Source organism: Lissotriton helveticus, chromosome 5_1, assembly GCF_964261635.1.
Source record: "Lissotriton helveticus chromosome 5_1, aLisHel1.1, whole genome shotgun sequence".
In the NCBI taxonomy this organism is placed as follows: Eukaryota; Metazoa; Chordata; class Amphibia; order Caudata; family Salamandridae; genus Lissotriton; species Lissotriton helveticus.
Genome location: NC_136065.1, coordinates 756,778,972 through 756,801,628, shown reverse-complemented (window position 1 = coordinate 756,801,628; position 22,657 = coordinate 756,778,972). Strand labels below are relative to the sequence as shown.

Sequence of the window (22,657 nt, the reverse complement as noted above, 5' to 3'; positions counted from 1 at the left end):
GCAAGGAAGTGCATTCAGGAGAGAATGAAAAGAGGGCGCTAAAGAGGAAAGTGATGAGATGTACGATATGCAGATGGAGAAGTGAAGAGATAAAGGGACCCTACCCTTTCCACAGGCCTCAGTAGTTAACAGTCTCACAATTTCAGAATTAATAAATGTTCAAGTATTAATTATTTACAAAAAAATCATTGTTACTCATTTATCTTAAACGGCTAATAACCACTGACAATGCCAATACTCCTGACTGGTTTTAGGTGTATGTTAGATGTTGTGTTCTATATCTGGATGCAATAACAGAAAGCTAAGAGAGGGACTAAAATTCTTGTTGGGTGGTACACTATGGGAATCACAGAAATGTAGTTTCCATATTTAAGCCACGTTCCTGATTACATAGGCCACATTCATTTTTTTAAAGACCCTCTCTACTTTTTCAATCCTCTGAATCCTCTGAATGCCCTGCCCTTACATACTTCACAATTTACTGTACTTCAATTTTACTTTAATTCGGAAACAACTCTGCTTGCACAATTATCAAAAAACTGCATAGTACTTAATTGTATACTTGCTAAACTTAAAATGATAGTTCTAATACTATGTTACCTGTCTAATATTTTGAAATGTGCTGTGATCCATTCTTCGCAGCCCATATTAAATATAACCCAGGAGTTACATGGGGCGGATTGCTACATGCAGATACCTACATTGGTGTATGGTTTTAGTTTTGCAAGGCAGTCCCGACATTGAAAATGTCTTCCAAAAGTAATTCCTTGTCATTCAGAACCGAGAAAATTGACCTCGACAGCCAATACACACGGGACCTCCGCTCACATGGAGGACGGTCCCTTTTCCTGGTACGGTCTGCCCGCCATCGTAATCTAATGATCCCAGTTGCAATCCTGACCGTCTGGATTCTGGGTGAGCTATTTTGGACCAGGTGTCTTCAAAAATAAAAACTTTTATTTTTATGCAAACCATTAGGTTATTCCTGTTAGTTTCCTTCAGCGTATCTGGTGTGCTGATATCATCGCCCCACGACCTATCCTCTTCTCCCCATGAGTGAAAGACCGTCTCTAAATACAGAGCTGCGGAAGGCTGTAAGTAATGCGACTCTTTTCTCTTCTCCTCTTCCACAGGGCAGCGGCAGAAGCAACAAGCGGAGAGGGACGAGTCCTGCTTTCCCCAACCCCTGAAGTTCAAACACAGACACAGGATCTCGTCCAGACACTTCAGAAACCCAGCAGCGCAGATTATCCAAGTCTCTTGCACCGGGACACCATCACTTCGCCCCCCGACAGTGAGGCTTACTACGGGGAGACGGACAGCGACGCAGACACCCTTGGCCAGAGGTCCCAGGAGCTGACTCCAGGGCCCCAGGAGAGGCACCGTCGAGCGCGCAAGAAAAGCCCTCGCTCGCCTCCTGATCCTCAGTCTATGTCCGAGATGAGCGGCTATGACAGTGCTCCAGAGCCTTGTCGACAGGCACACCATAAAGACGTGGAGGAGGCTGCTCCGAAACCTTTCCAGTCCAGTGCGCCCTGGCGCAGTGCTGCGAAGCAACGGCACCACCCTGCTGCTGACAATAGTCAACGGGGGCCCTCTACAGGAGAAGGAGGAGGAGTGGCCAAGAGGGAGATTGTCTACCAACCCTCAGTGGATAGCAGAGCAGAGACCCCCTTCTCGGATGTTGAAGGTGGCGTATATCCCACTGAGGTAGAATATGGCCCAGCACCCTCTCCCGAGGGTCTTCTATTGCCTCAGGGTATGGCGCGGGCAATCCGCGCTGACAGACCTCTCATCCCAATGGTGGGGCCTGTGGAGCATCCAGTGGATGACGATTTGACCACTAGCTACGTGGAGAAAGCCAAGCAAGCAAGTAAGTACATAGATACTTTCACTTCAGAAAGCTGAATACAAACAGCGCTGAGACAAATGATGTCAGACAAAAGACCATAGGGAATTATATTAGATACATGATTGTTGCAATATTCCATGACAAAATAATTGTATATATTGCACAGGGGTCCCCTGCAAACAACTATTTGCCTTTGGTTGAGCTTAGTTGCCAAGGAAGCCTAACACCTTGACTTCCAAAGCAATATTCCTACTCTCATCTGGAAGAATTGTATGTAATAAGAAATCAGGCCTTAGGCACAAAAATGAAGTGCTGTCAGGTGAGGTGGGTAGGTAACTCCGAGCTGTGCCTCGAACCGGCCGAGGCAGCTGTGCTGGTAGTGCGTTTAGTGGATGACCTGCAAAATGAGAGACAGGTCTCTCCCTTTAAGTGACATCCACACAATACGCATTTTATTGTATTACCTTAATGCAGAGGCTTATCTCAGAGCTAAAAACAGAGAGGACCTCTGATCCGGTTAATCACAGAGCTCAGAGCATACAACACAACGTGGAAGGTAAACTAAGGCACGGCTGTAATGATGCAGGCACACACCAATAAGTACTCTGGAGCCAGGCTGTGTTAACTGCTTTTATTTCTGAATAACCCCCAAAGAGCGCCGAGCCTCTGCTCCTTACGCCGGCTCTCTCTGACTCCCGTTCGCGCTCTTCGCGCCACTCGCACGCCTCTGCGCGCACAGCCAATGGTGGCCGCCCACACGTCACGTCGCCGACGTGACGTGCATAAACTAGACCGTCTCTACATATCTCCCTTTTTTCCACACAAACATTTATAACTTACAGTCCGTCGCTCAGATCATAGTCTCTGAACCTCGTGGGCTTCACCACCGCTCTGCCACTCCGAGTCTGTCTTACTGGGGTGGTGTGGTTCTCTTCCTCGCCGTTCCTTCTGCTTTCTCTTGCCTCTCCTTGTCCATTTCTGTCACCGCCATTCTCATCAGCTCTTATCTCCTGCTCGATGCTCCTTGCTTCTCCTTGTCGTTGTTCTCCTCCCCTCAGGGCAATTTCATTCTCCTGGTGTTCCTGTTTCCCGAGCTCGTTCTCTTCTTCTTCTCCGCCTGCTCTTCCATAGTCCCAAGCTAGGATCTTATTGCATCTAGCCATGCGGTCCTGTGACCATATGTTACCGTCACCCTATCTGGCCGCTCTGCCCTTAATTTCCTTCACCTGCATGGGCTTGCTGTATTTGCTCTCTCCCTTTCTTTGTAGTGTGGGCAACTTTACTCTCACCCATTCTCCTTCTTTGAGCTCTGTGTCACGCACGTTCCTCCGCTCGTTGTAATGTCTTGTGTATACTGCCTGAGCTTTCTCTATGTTGGCACGCACCATGCAGGGGACCATTCGCTTACTATCGTTTTTTCCTTCCATACTCGGTTGTCCTGGGTGAATGGTTCCCGGCCACGCAATAACTGAAAGGGGCTATAGCCAGTGCCTGTGGGAGTGATCCTGTATGCCCATAACATGTGCCATATGTCCTTCTCCCAGTCTTTGTTGTCCGAGATGGCCGCTTGGATCGATCCCATCACCACCCTGTTGAAGCGTTCCACTTGGCCGTTTCCCGCCGGGTGGTAAATGGATGTGTGCTTCGCCAGGATGCCGTTTCTTTTCATGAAGTTGTCCCATTTTTCCGATCGAAATTGGGGCCCATTGTCACTGAGGATGGACTTGGGTATGCCCTCCCTCACAAAGGTGTCTGCCAAAAACTTTACTATTGTTTCAGTGTCCATAGCTTCCTCTATCTTAACTTCTGGCCATTTCGAAAATTTGTCGACGAGGACACACACGTACTTCTGGACTCCTTGTGTGTCTAGGATCGGGCCTAAGATATCAACTGACAGCTCTTCCCATGGGTTTCTTGGCGTTTCAAATGTACCCAATGCTGGGCGCAGTGGTTTGAGTGTCTTGTCTGCACCTTGGCACCTCGCGCACTCCCTTACGTGCCGTTCTGCTCTTATGTCCATTCCTGGCCACCAATAGTCTTGCTTGGACCGCAGTTTGAGTTTTCCGATGCCCAGGTGCCCTTCGTGTAGCATGTCCAGCAGTCTGGGTATGATGCTTGTCGGGGGGATAACTTTCTCACCTCTATACACGAATATTCCTTGATTGTCCAATGATAGTTCCTCCCTCACTTCGAAGTATGGATTGAGTTCTCTCTGGACATGTCTCTTGTCCAGCCAACCTTGGGTGATGTATGTTTTCACCTCTTCCAATGTCTGGTCTTCCTCATACGCCTGTGTCCATTCTTGAAGGCTGATGACTCTTTCGTGATCCTCCATTAGTGCCACCCATTCTTCTGTACCGGCCTTGTCTTCCTCACCTGGTTCCATGGCTGCCGCTCGGCTCAAGTAGTCTGCGACCTTGTTTTTGCTGCCTGTTATGTGTTCCACATCGTACCTAAATTCAAGAAGTTTTAGCGACATTTTTGATATGCGGGGCGTGGCATCTTCATGGCCGCTCGATGTCAGCACTCTCAGTAACGGTTTGTGGTCAGTCCGCAACTGAAATCTGGTGCCCCACAGGAATTGTCGGAAACGCGTGGTGGCCCACACCACCGCCAGCATCTCCTTCTCTATCACACTGTATTTTTTCTCTGTTTCACTCAGTGTGCGCGAGGCGAAGCTGATCGTTTCCAACTGTCCTTGCCCTCGGTCTTGCATGAGAACAGCGCCCAATCCCTTGTCGCTGGCATCGGTGGTTAGGACAGTTTTGCCTTGAGGGTCGAATCCTTGGAGTGGTATAGCTCTAGCCACTTCCTTTTTGATGATCTCAAATTCCCTTTGTGTGTCCTCTGACCACTTGAATTCCGTGTTTTCTTTTGTGAGCTGTCTCATGTGATGAGTCTTTGAGGCAAAGTGCTGCACAAATTTCCCGTAATACTCTGCCATTCCCAGGAATGACCTGACCTCTTCCTTGGTGGCGGGGGATGGTGCTTCACAGATCGCCCTGACATTTTCTGCTTTAGGAGTTACACCCTGCACTCCTATCTCATGCCCCAGGTAGGTTACCGAGTTCATCCCTATTCGGCATTTGGACCATTCGGCCGTGAGTCCTTTCCTTTCTAGGATCTTCAATACTTTTCCCAACTTCATATCGTGGTCTGGTATGTCTCTTCCCATCACCAAGATGTCATCCTGGAAGTATTGGACTTCAGTGATGTCCTTGAATAATTGGTGCATCATCTTCTGAAACACCGCCGCTGCTGAAGCTAAGCCAAATGGCATCCGGCGGAACTGATAGCACCCAAACGGGGTGATGAAGGATGTTACTTTGCGGCTGTCCGGGTGCAGAGCTATTTGATGGTACGCGGAGGTCAAGTCTATGGTTGAGTACCACTTAATCCCCCTGGTGCTGGCCAGCATCTCCTCTATCCTGGGCAAGGGGAACCTTTCCACCACAATGTTTTTATTCAGTTCTCTCAGGTCGACGCACAACCGGACCTTTCCGTTGGGTTTCTTAACCACTACTAAGGGCGCCAGCCACTCAGCGCACGTGATGGGTTCTATGATCCCCTTCTTTTCCAAGTCTTGGAGTTCTTCCCTTACAGCTTCTCTTACCGCCAACGGGACATTCCTTGCTTTGTGGGCCACCGGGACGGCGTCCTCCTTCAGAATGATTTTGTGGGCGAATTTTTCCAGCTTCCCTACTGTGCCTCCAAACACTTTGGGGTATTCGCTCCTCCATTTGTCCAGACTTGGCACTGTTTCCTGGTCCGTCAGAAGTATTTGCTCCTTGCCTCCCGGATCCAGCTTGATGCCCAGGTCGCCTTGATCCAGCCATCCTAAGACCGACGGGCCTCTCTCCGATACATAGAGCTTGCATTGTGCCGACCGGCCTCGAATTTCGAAGGTCAGGGGTCTGAACCCCGCCATTGGTATGCGGTCTCCGTTGTACGTGACTGGGCGGATGTCTAGTTCTCTAGCTCTGGGCCGAGACGTGGTGCAAATTTCTCCTCCCATACTGCTCTCTGGATGATGGTGAAGGGTGATCCTGTGTCTGCCACCACGTTGATCTTGACACCACCTATAGCCATTTCCAAGACTGGTTTCATCGTACGTCTTCCTTCTCTGTCCAGGACTTTGCCCTCCGTACTTAGTACCTGGTCCTCAATGTAGATCACTGTGACCTCTTCTGCCTCGGTATCGTTGTCCGGATCGTCGTTGCTTTGACCCACGCATCTCACCATGCTCTTGGAGGCCTTCTTCCTGCAAACCTTCTCGTAGTGGCCAATTATTCCGCAGTACGTGCACTTGGCGCGGAAAGCGGGGCACTTCCGATCATGTGCTTCGTGCGACCAGCTCCCACACCTGTAGCATGGCTTCCTGTTGCTCCCTGCTTGTTTCCCTGACGTGCTTGCGTTGCTTTGCCACTTGTTGGGCCCTCTTTCCGTTGGTTTCCTGTTCTGATACTCTCTGCGAGGCCCTTCATCATCTACCTTGTTCACCATCGTGCTGGACGCCATTTCTTTCTTCGTCACTTCAGCACATCGACGTGCTAATTCCGCTCTTTTTACGATGACTAACACCTCTTTCAGTGTGGTGTCTCCACTGGCCCATAGCTTGTCCTGCACGGTCGTGCACGTGGTGTGCATCACCACCTGGTCCTTGATGAACTCTTCTTCCCAGTTGGCGTACCTGCACGTAGCTGCCAGCCGTTTCAGTGCCGCCACGTACTCCTCCACCGTTTCTCCTTGCCTCTGCTTCCTCTGTTGGAAATTAAACCTGTCCACCGACACGCACACTGCCGGTCTGAAATGTTCATTGAGGTCGTCGAGTGCATGTGCTTACACATCATCGTCTGTGGCTGTTCTCTGTTTCGGGACTAAGCTCTTGTAAATCCGGAGACCTTCCGGGCCTAGGTTCAGTAGCAAGATGCGCTTCTTCCTCTGGGGTTTGAACACTTCTTCGTTCTCATCTTCCAGGACACCTATGAAATTGTCTATGTACTCTCTCCAGTCCTCCCATTTCATGAGGGGTTCCCCTGGGCGAGGTAAAAACTGTACCGGTGCCGTCGCGTAACCTGCTTGCGCGCTCATCTTCTCTCTCTTTACCGCGGGTAGTGTTCCTCCTCGGCTGCGGGGACTCCCTGGTGTGTCGTCCTGTTCTTCTTCGCTTGCTTGGGCTCGGGGACTATCTGTGTCGGCCCCCTCAGTTCCCTGTGAGTTCTCCAGCGCGTGTTCTCTGATCCTGCGGTTTACTGTGTGGGTCGGTGCCCTTTATCCTGGTTCCTGGGGTCTGTCCCCCCTTTTTCACTCCTCTGCGCCACACCCTCCGGTGTGCCTGGCTCTGCCACGCTCTTTGGGGTACCTGTTGTCCTGCACCAGGGTGTTCCTGCTCGTCTGTCCCTTGTGTGGTGGTCCTGGTGCCTCTGGTGCTCTACTTGTTGTCTTGAGGTTGGGTTGGTGGTCCTGCCTTGCTGGGGGGTCTTTATCCCATCCTCGTCGCCATTGTAATGATGCAGGCACACACCAATAAGTACTCTGGAGCCAGGCTGTGTTAACTGCTTTTATTTCTGAATAACCCCCAAAGAGCGCCGAGCCTCTGCTCCTTACGCCGGCTCTCTCTGACTCCCGTTCGCGCTCTTCGCGCCACTCGCACGCCTCTGCGCGCGCAGCCAATGGTGGCCGCCCACACGTCACGTCGCCGACGTGACGTGCATAAACTAGACCGTCTCTACAACGGCTAGAGCCCAGGATGCAAAAAGTATCCAGTGCAAGACGTATGCATTTCAGACACTGCTTACGATATTCAAAACGCGGACCTCGAAATACACATTGCAAAGATTCAGGATACACACCTCTCAAAGCTTAGAATACACACTGGCCAAAGAGCAAAATATGTTCAGCTCAAAGATTAGTATACTGCACGCCAGTGGCGGCTGGTGAACTATGAAAGTGGTAGGGCGTAAATAACTGAGTGTAACATAGTTCATGTGGGTAAGTGAATGAAACAAGTGTGACGCCCCTGGGGAAAATTTTCGTCGAAGAAATGGTGTATTTCGAAGTATAATTTTCACCTATTTACAGAAATAATAAATGAGGCTTATAAACTACACATTTACAATCAAAAGAGTGTTGCGTTGCTATTTGCAGCCTGCCTCTCTCTACATTTCTTCCTCATTCTTCTTCCCTGTAGTTTGTCTGTATCTCTTCACTGTTATAATCTTTTCTGATGTCTATCTAGTCTATGCTATCTCGGCCTACCTATTGTATCTTTCCTCTCAGCAGTTTGTCTTTCTGCTAAACTTTCTCTTTTGCCTATCTCTCAATCTTAACTCTGTTATTCCTCTTTTCTGCAGAACCTTCATTTCTTTTCTCTGCTACTGGTCCCCCCTCACTGCAGTGTTTCACTGTTTTGTCTCTGTTATCATTCCTCTCTGCTGTCTGTCTCTCCTATGTTATTCGTTATTTATGCTGTTTCTATTGCTATCCTCAGACTTAGGTGTTCTGACCTTCCTCTTTGCCGTCTTCCCTATTCTCTGCTCCTGTCTCCACTCAATCCTTTCTCAATGTAATCTACCTCTGTGCTGCTCACTAACCTTTCCTCAATTCCCATTCCTCCCAGCTGTCACTCCACTGCTATTCTTTCTCTACGATGTGCTTGATTTCTTAAACAATCCCTCAACATCTTTCTGAAGCGTCGTAGGAGGCAGCTTTGAAGCACTAAATGTTTTCACTGTTTGCAGACTTTGGCACTTAGTGTGAGTGAAAAAACTGTGTAACTCAAACGATGTCTGACTTGTAAAGATCATTCAGTGAGTGATGAGCAAGGCAAGTGAATAAAAACAGTAATGAATTGTTGGTGGTAACCAGGTATAAATTCAGGCGCACAGCATGTATAAAGGCAAGTAAATAACGTAAGTACAATAAGGTGCTACCAAGCAAGAAAGAAAGGTTACCAAACTTTCACACAATCCCAGAGTAAAACTTTGGGTATAACAGTTATCAAGGTTTCTCACTGATCACTCAAAATATCAAAATTTACGCGTTAGCAATACATTTGAGAGTCAATATTTCCAATTGTCAATAAAGTTCATATCTTCCAATCGATCTACATGAAGTTGAGATCCAATGAATTATGTTGTGATAGTAGAAAGACACCGGGGCTCAATGTTCACTCGTAGAGAATACTTCAAAATTTATTTGTAAATCTCCCATCAATTGCAGCCACCAACACGTGTTTCGTCAGGCATTACTGTCATGCCACAATGACTTCATCAGGGCTGCAACCCAAGAAGAAGTAATAAAAATATTACAATGAAAATTATAACATTAGCTAATTATCCCAGAAACTGAAAAAAAGGGTAATACACACCCTTGTGGGAGATAAAAGTATAGTCCCAGGTGTAATTGTTATTGAAAAAAAGTCAAAATTTAGATAAGAATAACGTGCACCCCCAGGTGTCAAAGAAGGGACCATTACGCCAGTAAAGTTTTCTAACGAGTATAACTGCTAAGGATAAGGATAGCGTGCACCCCCAGGTGTCAAAGAAGGGACCAATACGCCAGTAAAGTTATCAAACAAGTATAATTGCTAAAAGTCTAATTAATATAACCTAAGCTGTTGTTCCAAGTACCGTGAATCAATATCCTCATATAGACAGAGCAATCATATAATATAATTCTGAAACAAGAGGAAATGTCGTTTGCAATGGTATCAATATGTGACTCAGTATAAGATAACAGTTAAGCCTACTCCACATATATACTCACTGAGAAAATCTCTAATTAATATTTTGGTTTCAAAAATTCATTAATCCAATCATTCTTCACGGGTAGTCCTAGCTGTCGATATTATATCCAATGGTCTATGTCAGTAACTCTCTGAAACAACAATTATTGGAACATCGATTTCGATGGTATCTTTGGGTTATAGTTGAGTCAAATACCATCGGTACCACTATAACTCACCATTCAAAAATCGTTACGTCCCCAACATAGACAGTACGTCCTCCAATGCCCAACGTGGGCAGTGATATTATAATTATATATTTCCTGTTCCTTCAAACACGAGTACGTGTTACACTGTAAAGAAAGTGCAAAATAATGAACATAGAGTTGCCTACGAATCTAATTTATATCACTAAACATATTTTAGTTCTCTCGACGCTCCCCTTACCTGTAACGTATATCCCTGCGCTTTTAGATGTTTTCACGGCAACTTATTTACCACTACAAGATGGCGGCTAAATCTGGGTTAGACCGATAGAATAAGTTTAGCCAATATGGCGCGCTTGCAGAACGCCGGTTCCCAGTGAGACCGAAGCGCAGGGATATACGTTACAGGTAAGGGGAGCGTCAAGAGAACTATAATATGTTTAGTGATATAAATTAGATTCGTAGGCAACTCTATGTTCATTATTTTGCACTTTCTTTACAGTGTAACACGTACTCGTGTTTGAAGGAACAGGAAATATATAATTATAATATCACTGCCCACTTTGGGCATTGGAGGACGTACTCTCTATGTTGGGAACGTAACGATTTTTGAATGGTGAGTTAAAGTGGTACCGAAGGTATTTGACTCAACTATAACCCAAAGATAGCATCTAAATCGATGTTCCAATAATTGTTGTTTCAGAGAGTTACCGACAAAGACCATTGGATATAATATCGACAGCTAGGACTACCCGTGAAGAATAATTGGATTAATGAATTTTCGAAACCAAAATATTAATTAGAGATTTTCTCAGTGAGTATTTATGTGGAGTAGGCTTAACTGTTATCTTATACTGAGTCACATATTGATACCATTGCAAACGATATTTCCTCTTGTTTCAGAATTATATTTTATGATTGCTCTGTGTCTATATGAGGATACAACAGCTTAGGTAATATTAATTAGACTTTTAGCAATTATACTTGTTTAATAACTTTACTGGCGTATTGGTCCCTTCTTTGACACCTGGGGGTGCACGCTATCCTTATCCTTAGCAGTTATACTCATTAGAAAACTTTACTGGCGTAATGGTCCCTTCTTTGACACCTGGGGGTGCACGTTATTGTTATCTAAATTTTGACTTTTCTTCAATAACAATTACACCTGGGACTATACTTTTATCTCCCACAAGGGTGTGTATTACCCCTTTTTTCAGATTCTGAGATAATTAGCTAATGTTATAATTTTCATTGTAATATTTTTATTACTTCTTCTTGGGTTGCAGCCCTGATGAAGTCATTGTGGCATGACAGTAATGCCTGACGAAACACGTGTTGGTTGCTGCAATTGATGGGAGATTTACAAATACATTTTGAAGTATTCTCTACGAGTGAACATTGAGCCCCGGTGTCTTTCTACTATCAGAACATAATTCATTGGATCTCAACTTCATGTAGATCGATTGAAAGATATGAACTTTATTGACAATTGGAAATATTGACTCTCAAATGTATTGCTAACGCGTAAATTTTGATATTTTGAGTGCTCAGTGAGAAACCTTAATAACTAAATAAAAACAGTGACAGAAGAATTGAGGGCGCATCATCAAGTGAAAGTCACACTACCATTCTTCGAACACAAAGTTAACCTCACCAAGTAATTGCTCTACAAATCCTTTTCACCTATTTCACGTTAAGTGTTAAAGCTCATTAGACCATTCATTCAATTTCAAAGTAAAGACATAGGAAGATTAATAAAAAAAAAAATCCCCTTCAGAATAATGTGCTAATCACCTAAGAAAAAATAATTTCACACACTCAATGAAATCACCTGCCAATGTTACTGAGCATGCTCAGCAAGAAAGATCATGCTCTGGTTACTGCTTGCAGGGACCAGTATTTCAGGCTCTAGCCTGTCACCTCACCAGGCTCTCTCCTGGGATCTGGGCACCAGTGTATGGAGGCAGGCCTCCTTTCTGAATGCTAGCCTGGGATCACATGTCCCGACTGATGAAAGCAGCACCCCACACCAGTCTTTATTAATACACACAGAGGCCGGCCATTCCATCAGTAGGTCTTAAACTACACATACACTTAGAAGTGTCAGAAGTCCGTTGTGCGGCACTGAATGTCACATCATTATTACTTATCTTCGAGGATTCGGATCTTGGGCGACACCTCCATTGTTATGGGCTGTGAAACAAAACAGGGTGTCAGTGACCGAGACAGAAGCAGCGCTTTGTACACATTATGTCTGCACAACAGAGTTCTATAGCGCTGCAATGCCCTGTGTGCTTAACTGTCTGGAGTCCTAATGCCTTCGTCTTCCCCTTACATTGTTGGTTCTATAATTTTACGTAATTACCAAAACCAGACTCAATGCGCTCTGGCAACAAACTACTACCACCAAAACCCCAGCCTCAGCAGTGTCTACAAAACCTTGCAATGTATATTGCGTCTGCTTAAATTGCTCTAAATATAGTTTATTTCACCCAAGAGTGGATCCGGTTATAGGTAAGGAGGCGGGTATGAGACCCCAGATCACCTTTAGGAAGGCACCATCAATGAGGGACACATGAGGAAAGAGGGAAGTGATGACAAAGAAAGAACAGAGGCTAAAACCACAGAAAGGGTTCACGCAATATAATAAATGTAAGGCACGTATCCATGGCATTAACACAACAGAGAGCGTTACAAGCTTCAATAGAGACATCAAGAGAAAAACAGCCCTGAGTTGTAAGCTGGAATGTATAATGAATGTGTGTTCTGCCCCGCCCCAAATCCCATGTGGGCAGTGCTATATTGCCAGCAAATGAAAGAGTCCAACTCCTGTCCACCTGTACGCCCATCATGTGGTTGTAATACCACAAACCACCCACGATTTACAGCGTTTGAATGAATGTTTCATTCCATTTATGGAGGGCAAAGATATGATATATGAGATGGCAATGCAATGCACTGTGTCTGCACCCCTCCCCACCCTGACATCCATCCATGCAACAAGGCCCTAAGGCTAAACGGGCTTAAATCAGTAAAAAAATGCCTGCCTGGGCCTTACCTGGTGAACTGCCCGATTCCTGAAGTCCCGAGTTCACAAGTAGCCCTACTGTCCTAGTACTCCGTACAGCAACGTGTAGTGCTGTGCACAGCGACGAGCAACCAGGACAAGCTCAGGCTCAGCTGTTGATGCCACTTCAGTAATGTTGAATCCAATTTGGATTCAGACTGCCTTAGGCCCTCGGCTCCAAAAAACATGCAGTCCGGCTCCAACTGATGAAGACTCAGACACGGGAAGCAGTCTCAGGTCCAGTCTGCACAGACTCGATTCTCAGGCTTCCCACCTGCCACACCCCTTCCCAATTTGTCACAGGGTGGGTCCCACCATGCCCTGCAAATCCGTCTTGACCCTGCGCCCAATGGGAACAGTCCAGCCCGAACTGCCAGGCCAGGTCCTCCCTGGACTGGAAACAAGCATCCTAGGACCGGTTTTGGGCTTTCAGCCCTCATCAGTCAGGATAGCTTGACTCTAGTGGCATGGAGAGCACGAGACCCACGTCTGGGCATACCGGTGAACTTAGGGCGAGAAAGCAAAAGACACGCAATTGATGGACGGAATGCATTTACAATAGTATTGTTTCCATTGTATCGGTTTGGAATGGTCCTACCTTCATGTCTTGTAAATACACTTGTAATGGTGAGCAATGGTGGTGCACGTTGGCTTGTAAAGAACAGCTTTTTCTCGAAACGCGTCAGCCAGTAAAGTAAATTGAAGTTTGCAGTCACCGTGAAGTGCGAGTCTTCTTTCCGTTTGGAGCAACCTATCACGGGAAATTTCTTTCATATATATATAAATACTTATGAAATACTTTTTAAATACACGTCCAGCAGAATATGTACTTCACAATAAGATGCTCATGTCGTTGATCACTTGGTGTTTGAATAACAATTTCTTTATTTTTGGCAAAGAGGTGTTTAGACAGAAACGAGGGGTAGCTATGGGGGCCTGCTTTTCCCCGAGCTACGCGTGTTTGCACGTTGGGTTCTGGGAAAAGCAGGTCCTCTGGAAAAACTACTGACAAGAAATGGAACAAAGAATTTGTCTATGGGTGCGCTTTATAGATGATGTTTTTATTGTTTGGAGGGGGGACAGTCAAAGTGCAAAAGACTTTGTTGAAAAACTGAATGTGAATGATTACAACCTGTATTTTACATCTCATTGCAGTAAGAGCTCAGTTGAGTTTTTAGATGTTCAAGTACAGGTAACTGACAAAAAATTAATCACTACCGCATACAGAAAGCCAACTGCAGGCAATGCGACCCTCCACGCATCCAGTGCACACCCAAAACACCTGATTGCCAGTATACACTATGGGGAAGTATTGCGTTTAAAACGAATATGCAGTACCCCCGAGGAATATGAAAAATGTAAAAACGCAAGTTTAGAGAGGTTGCGAGTCAGAGGGTATACTGAGGATATGATTAATAAGGCTACCATCAAGGCAGATGCAAAACCTCGAATAGATCTTTTACCACCAGATATCGAGGCAGAAAATGAAATTGTAATCAATAAAGAGGCACCAAGAGTGATCACTACGTTCAGTAGACAAGAACGTAAAATAAGAGCAATATTGAACAGAAACTGGCCAATAGTTTTAACCGATAGCATTTTAAAAGAAGACCTTTCAGAAAAACTTCAGGTAACTTTTACAAAATGCAAAAACATGGCCGCATATGTGTCACAACCACTGGTAGCAGGGGCTCCTGCATCTATGTGGTTGCCAACTAAAAAAGCTTTCTTTAAATGTACGACCTGCCGGGCATGTTTTTTGGTGTGAACACCACTAAGTACAACACCCCTTTTAGTGATGGTGAATACAAGATTAAAGGCTATTATGATTGTCGTACAGAATTTGCTGTATATATACTTACATGTACATGTGGGCTCAGATATGTGGGCAGCACTATCAAACCAGTGCATGTAAGAATACTGCAGCATATACAAGCAATCATGAATAGTGATCCCACCTACCCGGTAGCAAGGCATTTTAAAGCAATACATGATAACAACATTAACTGCTTAAGTTATTTTGTCATTGATGCGGTACCGGTACCCAAAAGAGGTGGGGACAGGGAAAAGCTTTTAAGGCAGCTGGAGACAAAATATATTTTAAATCTGAATAGTAAGTCTCCAAATGGATTAAACAACACGGAAGACATGCACACTTTCCTATGAAAAACTAAGAAGTACATGGTAGAATACGGCAATAGTAAAATCAAAAGAATTTGTTTATGCAAATGCAGAAGCCAATCTCTCATTCCTAAGAAATTTTAAATACACCTATATTTAATCCATTATTTGTATATGCACAGAGCACTTTTTTCGGACTAATACAGATAACGTATGTGGTTTTGGACCCGGGCTCGGACCCAGAATCATAGAAAGTTATAGAATATTGAGTTTGCTACATTAATTTATTGGCGTTGAGGATAGTTGTCGATGGGCAATTTTTGGCACATATAGGAGGATGTTCCTCTATGTATTGTATCTGCGTAACTTTGCACATTTTTGGTTTTAAAGCATTTTATGCTGTTATTCTTTAATAATTTGGTATTTTAGAATTTTAAAATGAACCAATGGGCAAGTTTGCACAACAGTAAATTGATTGTTTAGCATTAAAGCTGCTATATTTGATTCTCTAAAATGAAATGAATTTTAGATTGTTTTAAATAATGTAAAATATCATGAAATTGTATTTGCTCATATTTATTGCTTATTTAATATTTATGGCATATATTTTGCACATTCATGAAATACGTCTTGTCGAAACAACAACTATCAAATGTCAAGGCCATTGAAAATATATAGGAAATTGGAATGTTGTAAAACATACACAAGAAGAAAAATGTATTGTCCTAAATAGTATTTCTTCACTTTTTATCACCACGTGGTGTAAATGGTTGCAAAAATTAAGTATTTAATGTGGAAGGGTACTGCATGGTCGCTATGTGATCAAGGTTACATGGTAACCGAAACGCGTCATGCTGGAGAAGAATCGTGAGAAGAGAGAATAACACATCCTGATATATTTACTTGCTGCGTGGTGGTCCGTTATTCTGTGGGGTAAAGCACGCCATATGCAGAATCTACAAAGATATATATATATATATATATATATATATATATATATATATATATATATATATATATATATATATATATATATATATTCACTTAAAAAACCATAGGTTTCAGGCCTTATATAGTTAGGAATTAGCATTTAAAAAACCATTGAAATTGCTCCTATATAGTTAGTTGTACTAACTATATTTCGCGCACCCGCAATCCACTGCTGATGATGTCACATATTACATCATTCATGACATGGTCAGTGACATCACTGATGACATCTCATTTGACATCACTGATGACATCATCCAGTGACTGTGTGTTTCTGTAAAGTTTAAATATGTTTTACATATTGAAGAATGAGTGGATGTATAAGTGTCTGGATGAAGGATTTAGTAGGTGCGTGACTGACTGTATGAGTGAGTGATTAAATGTGTCTTACTAAATGCATGGGTTAGTGACTAAACTGTCTGAATGTGTGCATCAGTATGTCTGTTGTTGTGTAAGCTGCTGCATGTGTTGATCAGTAGCTATATGAGTGGCTATATGGGTTATTGATTGGTTGCCCAAGTATTTGAATGGGAGACTGAGTGTGTGTGTGGGTGGCTGGGAGGTGTGTGACTCTGTGCATAGATGTGTGAGCAGTTGATTCACTAGGTGTATGAGTTCAAGAGTGCATGTGGAAACAGCTATATGGGCGGTTGACTGTGTGCATGGGTGTGTTGGTGAGTGAATGGATATCTCAGTGCTACATGTCCAAGTAAGTGCATATGTAAAACACAGTGCATGTGAGAGTTGGCATATATAAATGACTATACATGAGAGCCAGTGAATGTGCGAGTGGCTGTATGGATGGGGAAGAGGTGTGGCGCCGCGGCTAGGGCGACAGACTACGGAATCTGGGGATCACGGTTCGATCCCCGGCACCGGCGGCAGATTAGCCCAGCACCATGTGACTCTGGGCAATAGCTTGCTTAATCTTCCTGACGGCCCCCAGCGCCTAGAGACCCTTACGGGTGATTGTGCGCTTTATAAATGTGGATTATTATTATTATTACTATTATTATTATTATATTATTATTATTATGGATCATTGTGTACTTGTATCAGTGATTGTATAAGAGAGTAAGTATGTGTTAGTATATGTTTGAATAAGTAAGGTGTTGTGTGTATAACTGTATAGTTGAGGAAATGGAAGTCTGATTGATTCTTTGCATGACTGACTAGGTGTGTGAGTAACTCCATGGATGAGTGGCAGTGTGTGAGTGTCTGTATAGGTGTATGAGTGCATATGATAGTGTTGTATTGATGAGTGACTGTATGTATGAGTGATTCTATGGGTGAATGAGTGAATGTGTGTGTAGACCTAGGAATCAGTGAGTGCGTATGTAGTAACTGGTATTGGTGTGTCAATGGTTTAAAGAATGGTAGTCTGTATTTAACACTGGGTGTATCAAAGGTTATATTAGAGTGTGAGGAGGTGCATCATATTATCACATGAATGATATCATCAGTGATGTGATCAGTGATGTCAAATGAGATGTCATCAGTGATGTCACTGACCATGTCATGAATGATGTAATATGTGACATCATCAGCAGTGGATTGCGGGTGGGCGAAATATAGTTAGTACAACTAACTATATAGGAGCAATTTCAATGGTTTTTTAAATGCTAATTCCTAACTATATAAGGCCTGAAACCTATGGTTTTTTAAGTGAATTTGCAATGTTTTTAAAATGCTAATTCCTAACTATATAAGGCCTAAAACCTATGGTTTTGTTAAGTGAATTTGCAAGGTTTTTTAAATGCTAATTCCTAACTATATAAGGCCTGAAACCTATGTTTTTTTAAGTGAATTTGCAAGGTTTTTTAAATGCTAATTCCTAACTATATAAGGCTTGAAACCTATGGTTTTTTCAGTGAATTTGCAAGGTTTTTTAAATGCTAATTCCTAACTATATCAGGCGTGAAACCTATATTTTTTTCAATAAATTTCAAAGGTTTTGTAAATGCTAATTCTATTAGCGGATAACGTTTATATATGTTATTATCCTTCTGGGACCACCTGAGCAGCCATCTTGTTTCTCAGGAGAAGTGAGGCACAAGAGAGCACAAAACAAGAGTGGAAAACGCGAAAAGGGGGCAGGGTTGGGACCCCCTGACCCCTAGCCCTTCTCAGGGGGTCCCAGAAGGACCACCAAGTGCAAAATGTTTTTTCTTTTAAAATCGTGGGGTACGCGCACGGTACGCGTACCGTACGCGTATGGTGCGCGTACCCCGCGATTTTTTGAATTTCTTTTTGCCCTTGGGGGCCCATTTGGGACCCCCTGAGAAGGGATGGAGGGTTGGGGGGTCTCTACCCTGCCCCCTTTTCGTGTTTTCCACTCTTGTTTTGGGCTCTCTTGTGCCTCAGTTCTCCTGAAAAACAAGATGGTGGCCAACACTTCCTGGTTTGGACAGTTTGGAATGTTGACAGTCGACTGCCAGCCAATCAGAAACTCGCTCGCGCACGTAAGGGTACGCGCACGTACGCGTACGGTACGCGTACCGTACGCGTACGGTGCACGTACGGTGAGCGCATATAGATATATAATTTGCTCAAATTCAATTTTCTCAACAACTACTGGAGGGATTTTCACCAAATATAGAAAAGGCACTACTGCATACCTGTCCCTATCATTTTGCCAAGTTTGGTGTAATTCCGTTCAGCCGTTCGGGCTGTAGCCATGTCTAAAGGTCCCATAGAAAATGCCATTTGAAAAATTTCAAATTCAATTTTCTCAAGAACTACTGGAGGGATTTACACCAAACATACAAAAGGCACTGCTGCATACCAGTCCCTACCATTTTGCCAAATCTGGTGTAATTCCGTTCAGCCGTTCAAGCTGTAGCCTTGTCAGAATGTCCCTATGGAAATTAACATGGGGAAAACATGTTTTGATACCCCTCTTTTTTAACTTGACAAAATGGTAGGGACAGGTATGCAGTAGTGCCTTTTCTATATTTGGTGAAAATCCCTCCAGTAGTTGTTGAGAATTAGAATTTGAGCAAATTATATATCTATATGCGCTCAACATTCTATTGGGAGTAACTTTGGCGCCGATTCAGGAATCTGTGTGTAATTTTCCAGAATTTTGGCCATCTCCGAAGCTTCCCGGAAAGTTTCGGGGGGATTCGTCAAGCAGGGGCCGAAAGGGGGGTCCCAAAACGTGTTTTCCCCATGTTATTTTCCATAGGGACCTTTAGACACGGCTACAGCCCGAACGGCTGAATGGAATTACACCAGCCACACACGAACTCAGTGATGGCAGACGCCCAAGAGGGCGGGGACTGAGTACATATGGTGAGTGCTCCAGCACCTGATGACATTTGGCCACTGACGAAGAGAGCTTCCTGCTCTTGAAATGCATATGGCAGTTTACTTTGTTGAAAGGCGTCACCTTTGAAACCCTGCCGGCAAGGTTTTGGAAATAAAGGAGTTTCTACACTGAGTTCGTGTGTGGCTGATTCCAAAAGGGTTCCTGCACATTTGTGGTATTTACGACGGCCGTCCCGGTCGTGGAATCAGCTCGCTGCTGAGGCGGAGCCAGCCCTCTCAATGTGGGAGGACAACGTGGACACGAACGTTAGGGGGCTCTGCAGGGGTACCCCCTTAACACTCCTTCCTAATCTACAAAGCAAGGCAGGCAGCCGATGGAGATTTGCCTTTTCACCCACGAGGGTTTTATATTTGCATCCATTTCGCTGTGAGCGCACCTACCTGATAAATGAGGACTTCAGATCCCAGAAACGCTAGTGATGGCAGACGCCCAAGAGGGCGGGAACTGAGTACATATGGTGAGTGCTCCAGCACCTGATGACATTTGGCCACTGACGAAGAGAGCTTCCTGCTCTTGAAATGCATATGGCAGTTTACTTTGTTGAAAGGCGTCACCTTTGAAACCCTGCCGGCAAGGTTTTGGAAATAAAGGAGTTTCTACACTGAGTTCGTGTGTGGCTGATTCCAAAAGGGTTCCTGCACATTTGTGGTATTTACGACGGCCGTCCCGGTCGTGGAATCAGCTCGCTGCTGAGGCGGAGCCAGCCCTCTCAATGTGGGAGGACAACGTGGACACGAACGTTAGGGGGCTCTGCAGGGGTAACCCCTTAACACTCCTTCCTAATCTACAAAGCAAGGCAGGCAGCCGATGGAGATTTGCCTTTTCACCCACGAGGGTTTTATATTTGCATCCATTTCGCTGTGAGCGCACCTACCTGATAAATGAGGACTTCAGATCCCAGAAACGCTAGTGATAGCAGACGCCCAAGAGGGCGGGGACTGAGTACATATGGTGAGTGCTCCAGCACCTGATGACATTTGGCCACTGACGAAGAGAGCTTCCTGCTCTTGAAATGCATATGGCAGTTTACTTTGTTGAAAGGCGTCACCTTTGAAACCCTGCCGGCAAGGTTTTGGAAATAAAGGAGTTTCTACACTGAGTTTGTGTGTGGCTGATTCCAAAAGGGTTCCTGCACATTTGTGGTATTTACGACGGCCGTCCCGGTCGTGGAATCAGCTCGCTGCTGAGGCGGAGCCAGCCCTCTCAATGTGGGAGGACAACGTGGACACGAATGTTAGGGGGCTCTGCAGGGGTACCCCCTTAACACTCCTTCCTAATCTACAAAGCAAGGCAGGCAGCCGATGGAGATTTGCCTTTTCACCCACGAGGGTTTTATATTTGCATCCATTTCGCTGTGAGCGCACCTACCTGATAAATGAGGACTTCAGATCCCAGAAACGCTAGTGATGGCAGACGCCCAAGAGGGCGGGAACTGAGTACATATGGTGAGTGCTCCAGCACCTGATGACATTTGGCCACTGACGAAGAGAGCTTCCTGCTCTTGAAATGCATATGGCAGTTTACTTTGTTGAAAGGCGTCACCTTTGAAACCCTGCCGGCAAGGTTTTGGAAATAAAGGAGTTTCTACACTGAGTTCGTGTGTGGCTGATTCCAAAAGGGTTCCTGCACATTTGTGGTGTTTACGACGGCCGTCCCGGTCGTGGAATCAGCTCGCTGCTGAGGCGGAGCCAGCCCTCTCAATGTGGGAGGACAACGTGGACACGAACGTTAGGGGGCTCTGCAGGGGTAACCCCTTAACACTCCTTCCTAATCTACAAAGCAAGGCAGGCAGCCGATGGAGATTTGCCTTTTCACCCACGAGGGTTTTATATTTGCATCCATTTCGCTGTGAGCGCACCTACCTGATAAATGAGGACTTCAGATCCCAGAAACGCTAGTGATAGCAGACGCCCAAGAGGGCGGGGACTGAGTACATATGGTGAGTGCTCCAGCACCTGATGACATTTGGCCACTGACTAAGAGAGCTTCCTGCTCTTGAAATGCATATGGCAGTTTATTTTGTTGAAAGGCGTCACCTTTGAAACCCTGCCGGCAAGGTTTTGGAAATAAAGGAGTTTCTACACTGAGTTCGTGTGTGGCTGATTCCAAAAGGGTTCCTGCACATTAGTGGTATTTACGACGGCCGTCCCGGTCGTGGAATCAGCTCGCTGCTGAGGCGGAGCCAGCCCTCTCAATGTGGGAGGACAACGTGGACACGAACGTTAGGGGGCTCTGCAGGAGTAACCCCTTAACACTCCTTCCTAATCTACAAAGCAAGGCAGGCAGCCGATGGAGATTTGCCTTTTCACCCACGAGGGTTTTATATTTGCATCCATTTCGCTGTGAGCGCACCTACCTGATAAATGAGGACTTCAGATCCCAGAAACGCTAGTGATGGCAGACGCCCAAGAGGGCGGGGACTGAGTACATATGGTGAGTGCTCCAGCACCTGATGACATTTGGCCACTGACGAAGAGAGCTTCCTGCTCTTGAAATGCATATGGCAGTTTACTTTGTTGAAAGGCGTCACCTTTGAAACCCTGCCGGCAAGGTTTTGGAAATAAAGGAGTTTCTACACTGAGTTCGTGTGTGGCTGATTCCAAAAGGGTTCCTGCACATTTGTGGTATTTACGACGGCTGTCCCGGTCGTGGAATCAGCTCGCTGCTGAGGCGGAGCCAGCCCTCTCAATGTGGGAGGACAACGTGGACACGAACATTAGGGGGCTCTGCAGGGGTAACCCCTTAACACTCCTTCCTAATCTACAAAGCAAGGCAGGCAGCCGATGGAGATTTGCCTTTTCACCCACGAGGGTTTTATATTTGCATCCATTTCGCTGTGAGCGCACCTACCTGATAAATGAGGACTTCAGATCCCAGAAACGCTAGTGATGGCAGACGCCCAAGAGGGCGGGGACTGAGTACATATGGTGAGTGCTCCAGCACCTGATGACATTTGGCCACTGACGAAGAGAGCTTCCTGCTCTTGAAATGCATATGGCAGTTTACTTTGTTGAAAGGCGTCACCTTTGAAACCCTGCCGGCAAGGTTTTGGAAATAAAGGAGTTTCTACACTGAGTTCGTGTGTGGCTGATTCCAAAAGGGTTCCTGCACATTTGTGGTATTTACGACGGCCGTCCCGGTCGTGGAATCAGCTCGCTGCTGAGGCGGAGCCAGCCCTCTCAATGTGGGAGGACAACGTGGACACGAACGTTAGGGGGCTCTGCAGGGGTAACCCCTTAACACTCCTTCCTAATCTACAAAGCAAGGCAGGCAGCCGATGGAGATTTGCCTTTTCACCCACGAGGGTTTTATATTTGCATCCATTTCGCTGTGAGCGCACCTACCTGATAAATGAGGACTTCAG

The 22,657-nt window shown here is 45.3% G+C and overlaps 1 protein-coding gene across 1 annotated transcript in view; it reads left to right on the top strand.

Annotated features, from left to right (window-relative positions):
• The window catches only part of SYNPO2L (synaptopodin 2 like), a 387,443-nt gene that overhangs the window by 91,065 nt on the left and 273,721 nt on the right, over positions 1-22,657 (top strand). Inside the window, exon 3 of the mRNA XM_078643229.1 lies at positions 1,134-1,873. Coding sequence (XP_078499355.1) covers positions 1,134-1,873 — 740 coding nt within the window. The remainder of the gene's footprint in view (positions 1-1,133; positions 1,874-22,657) is intronic.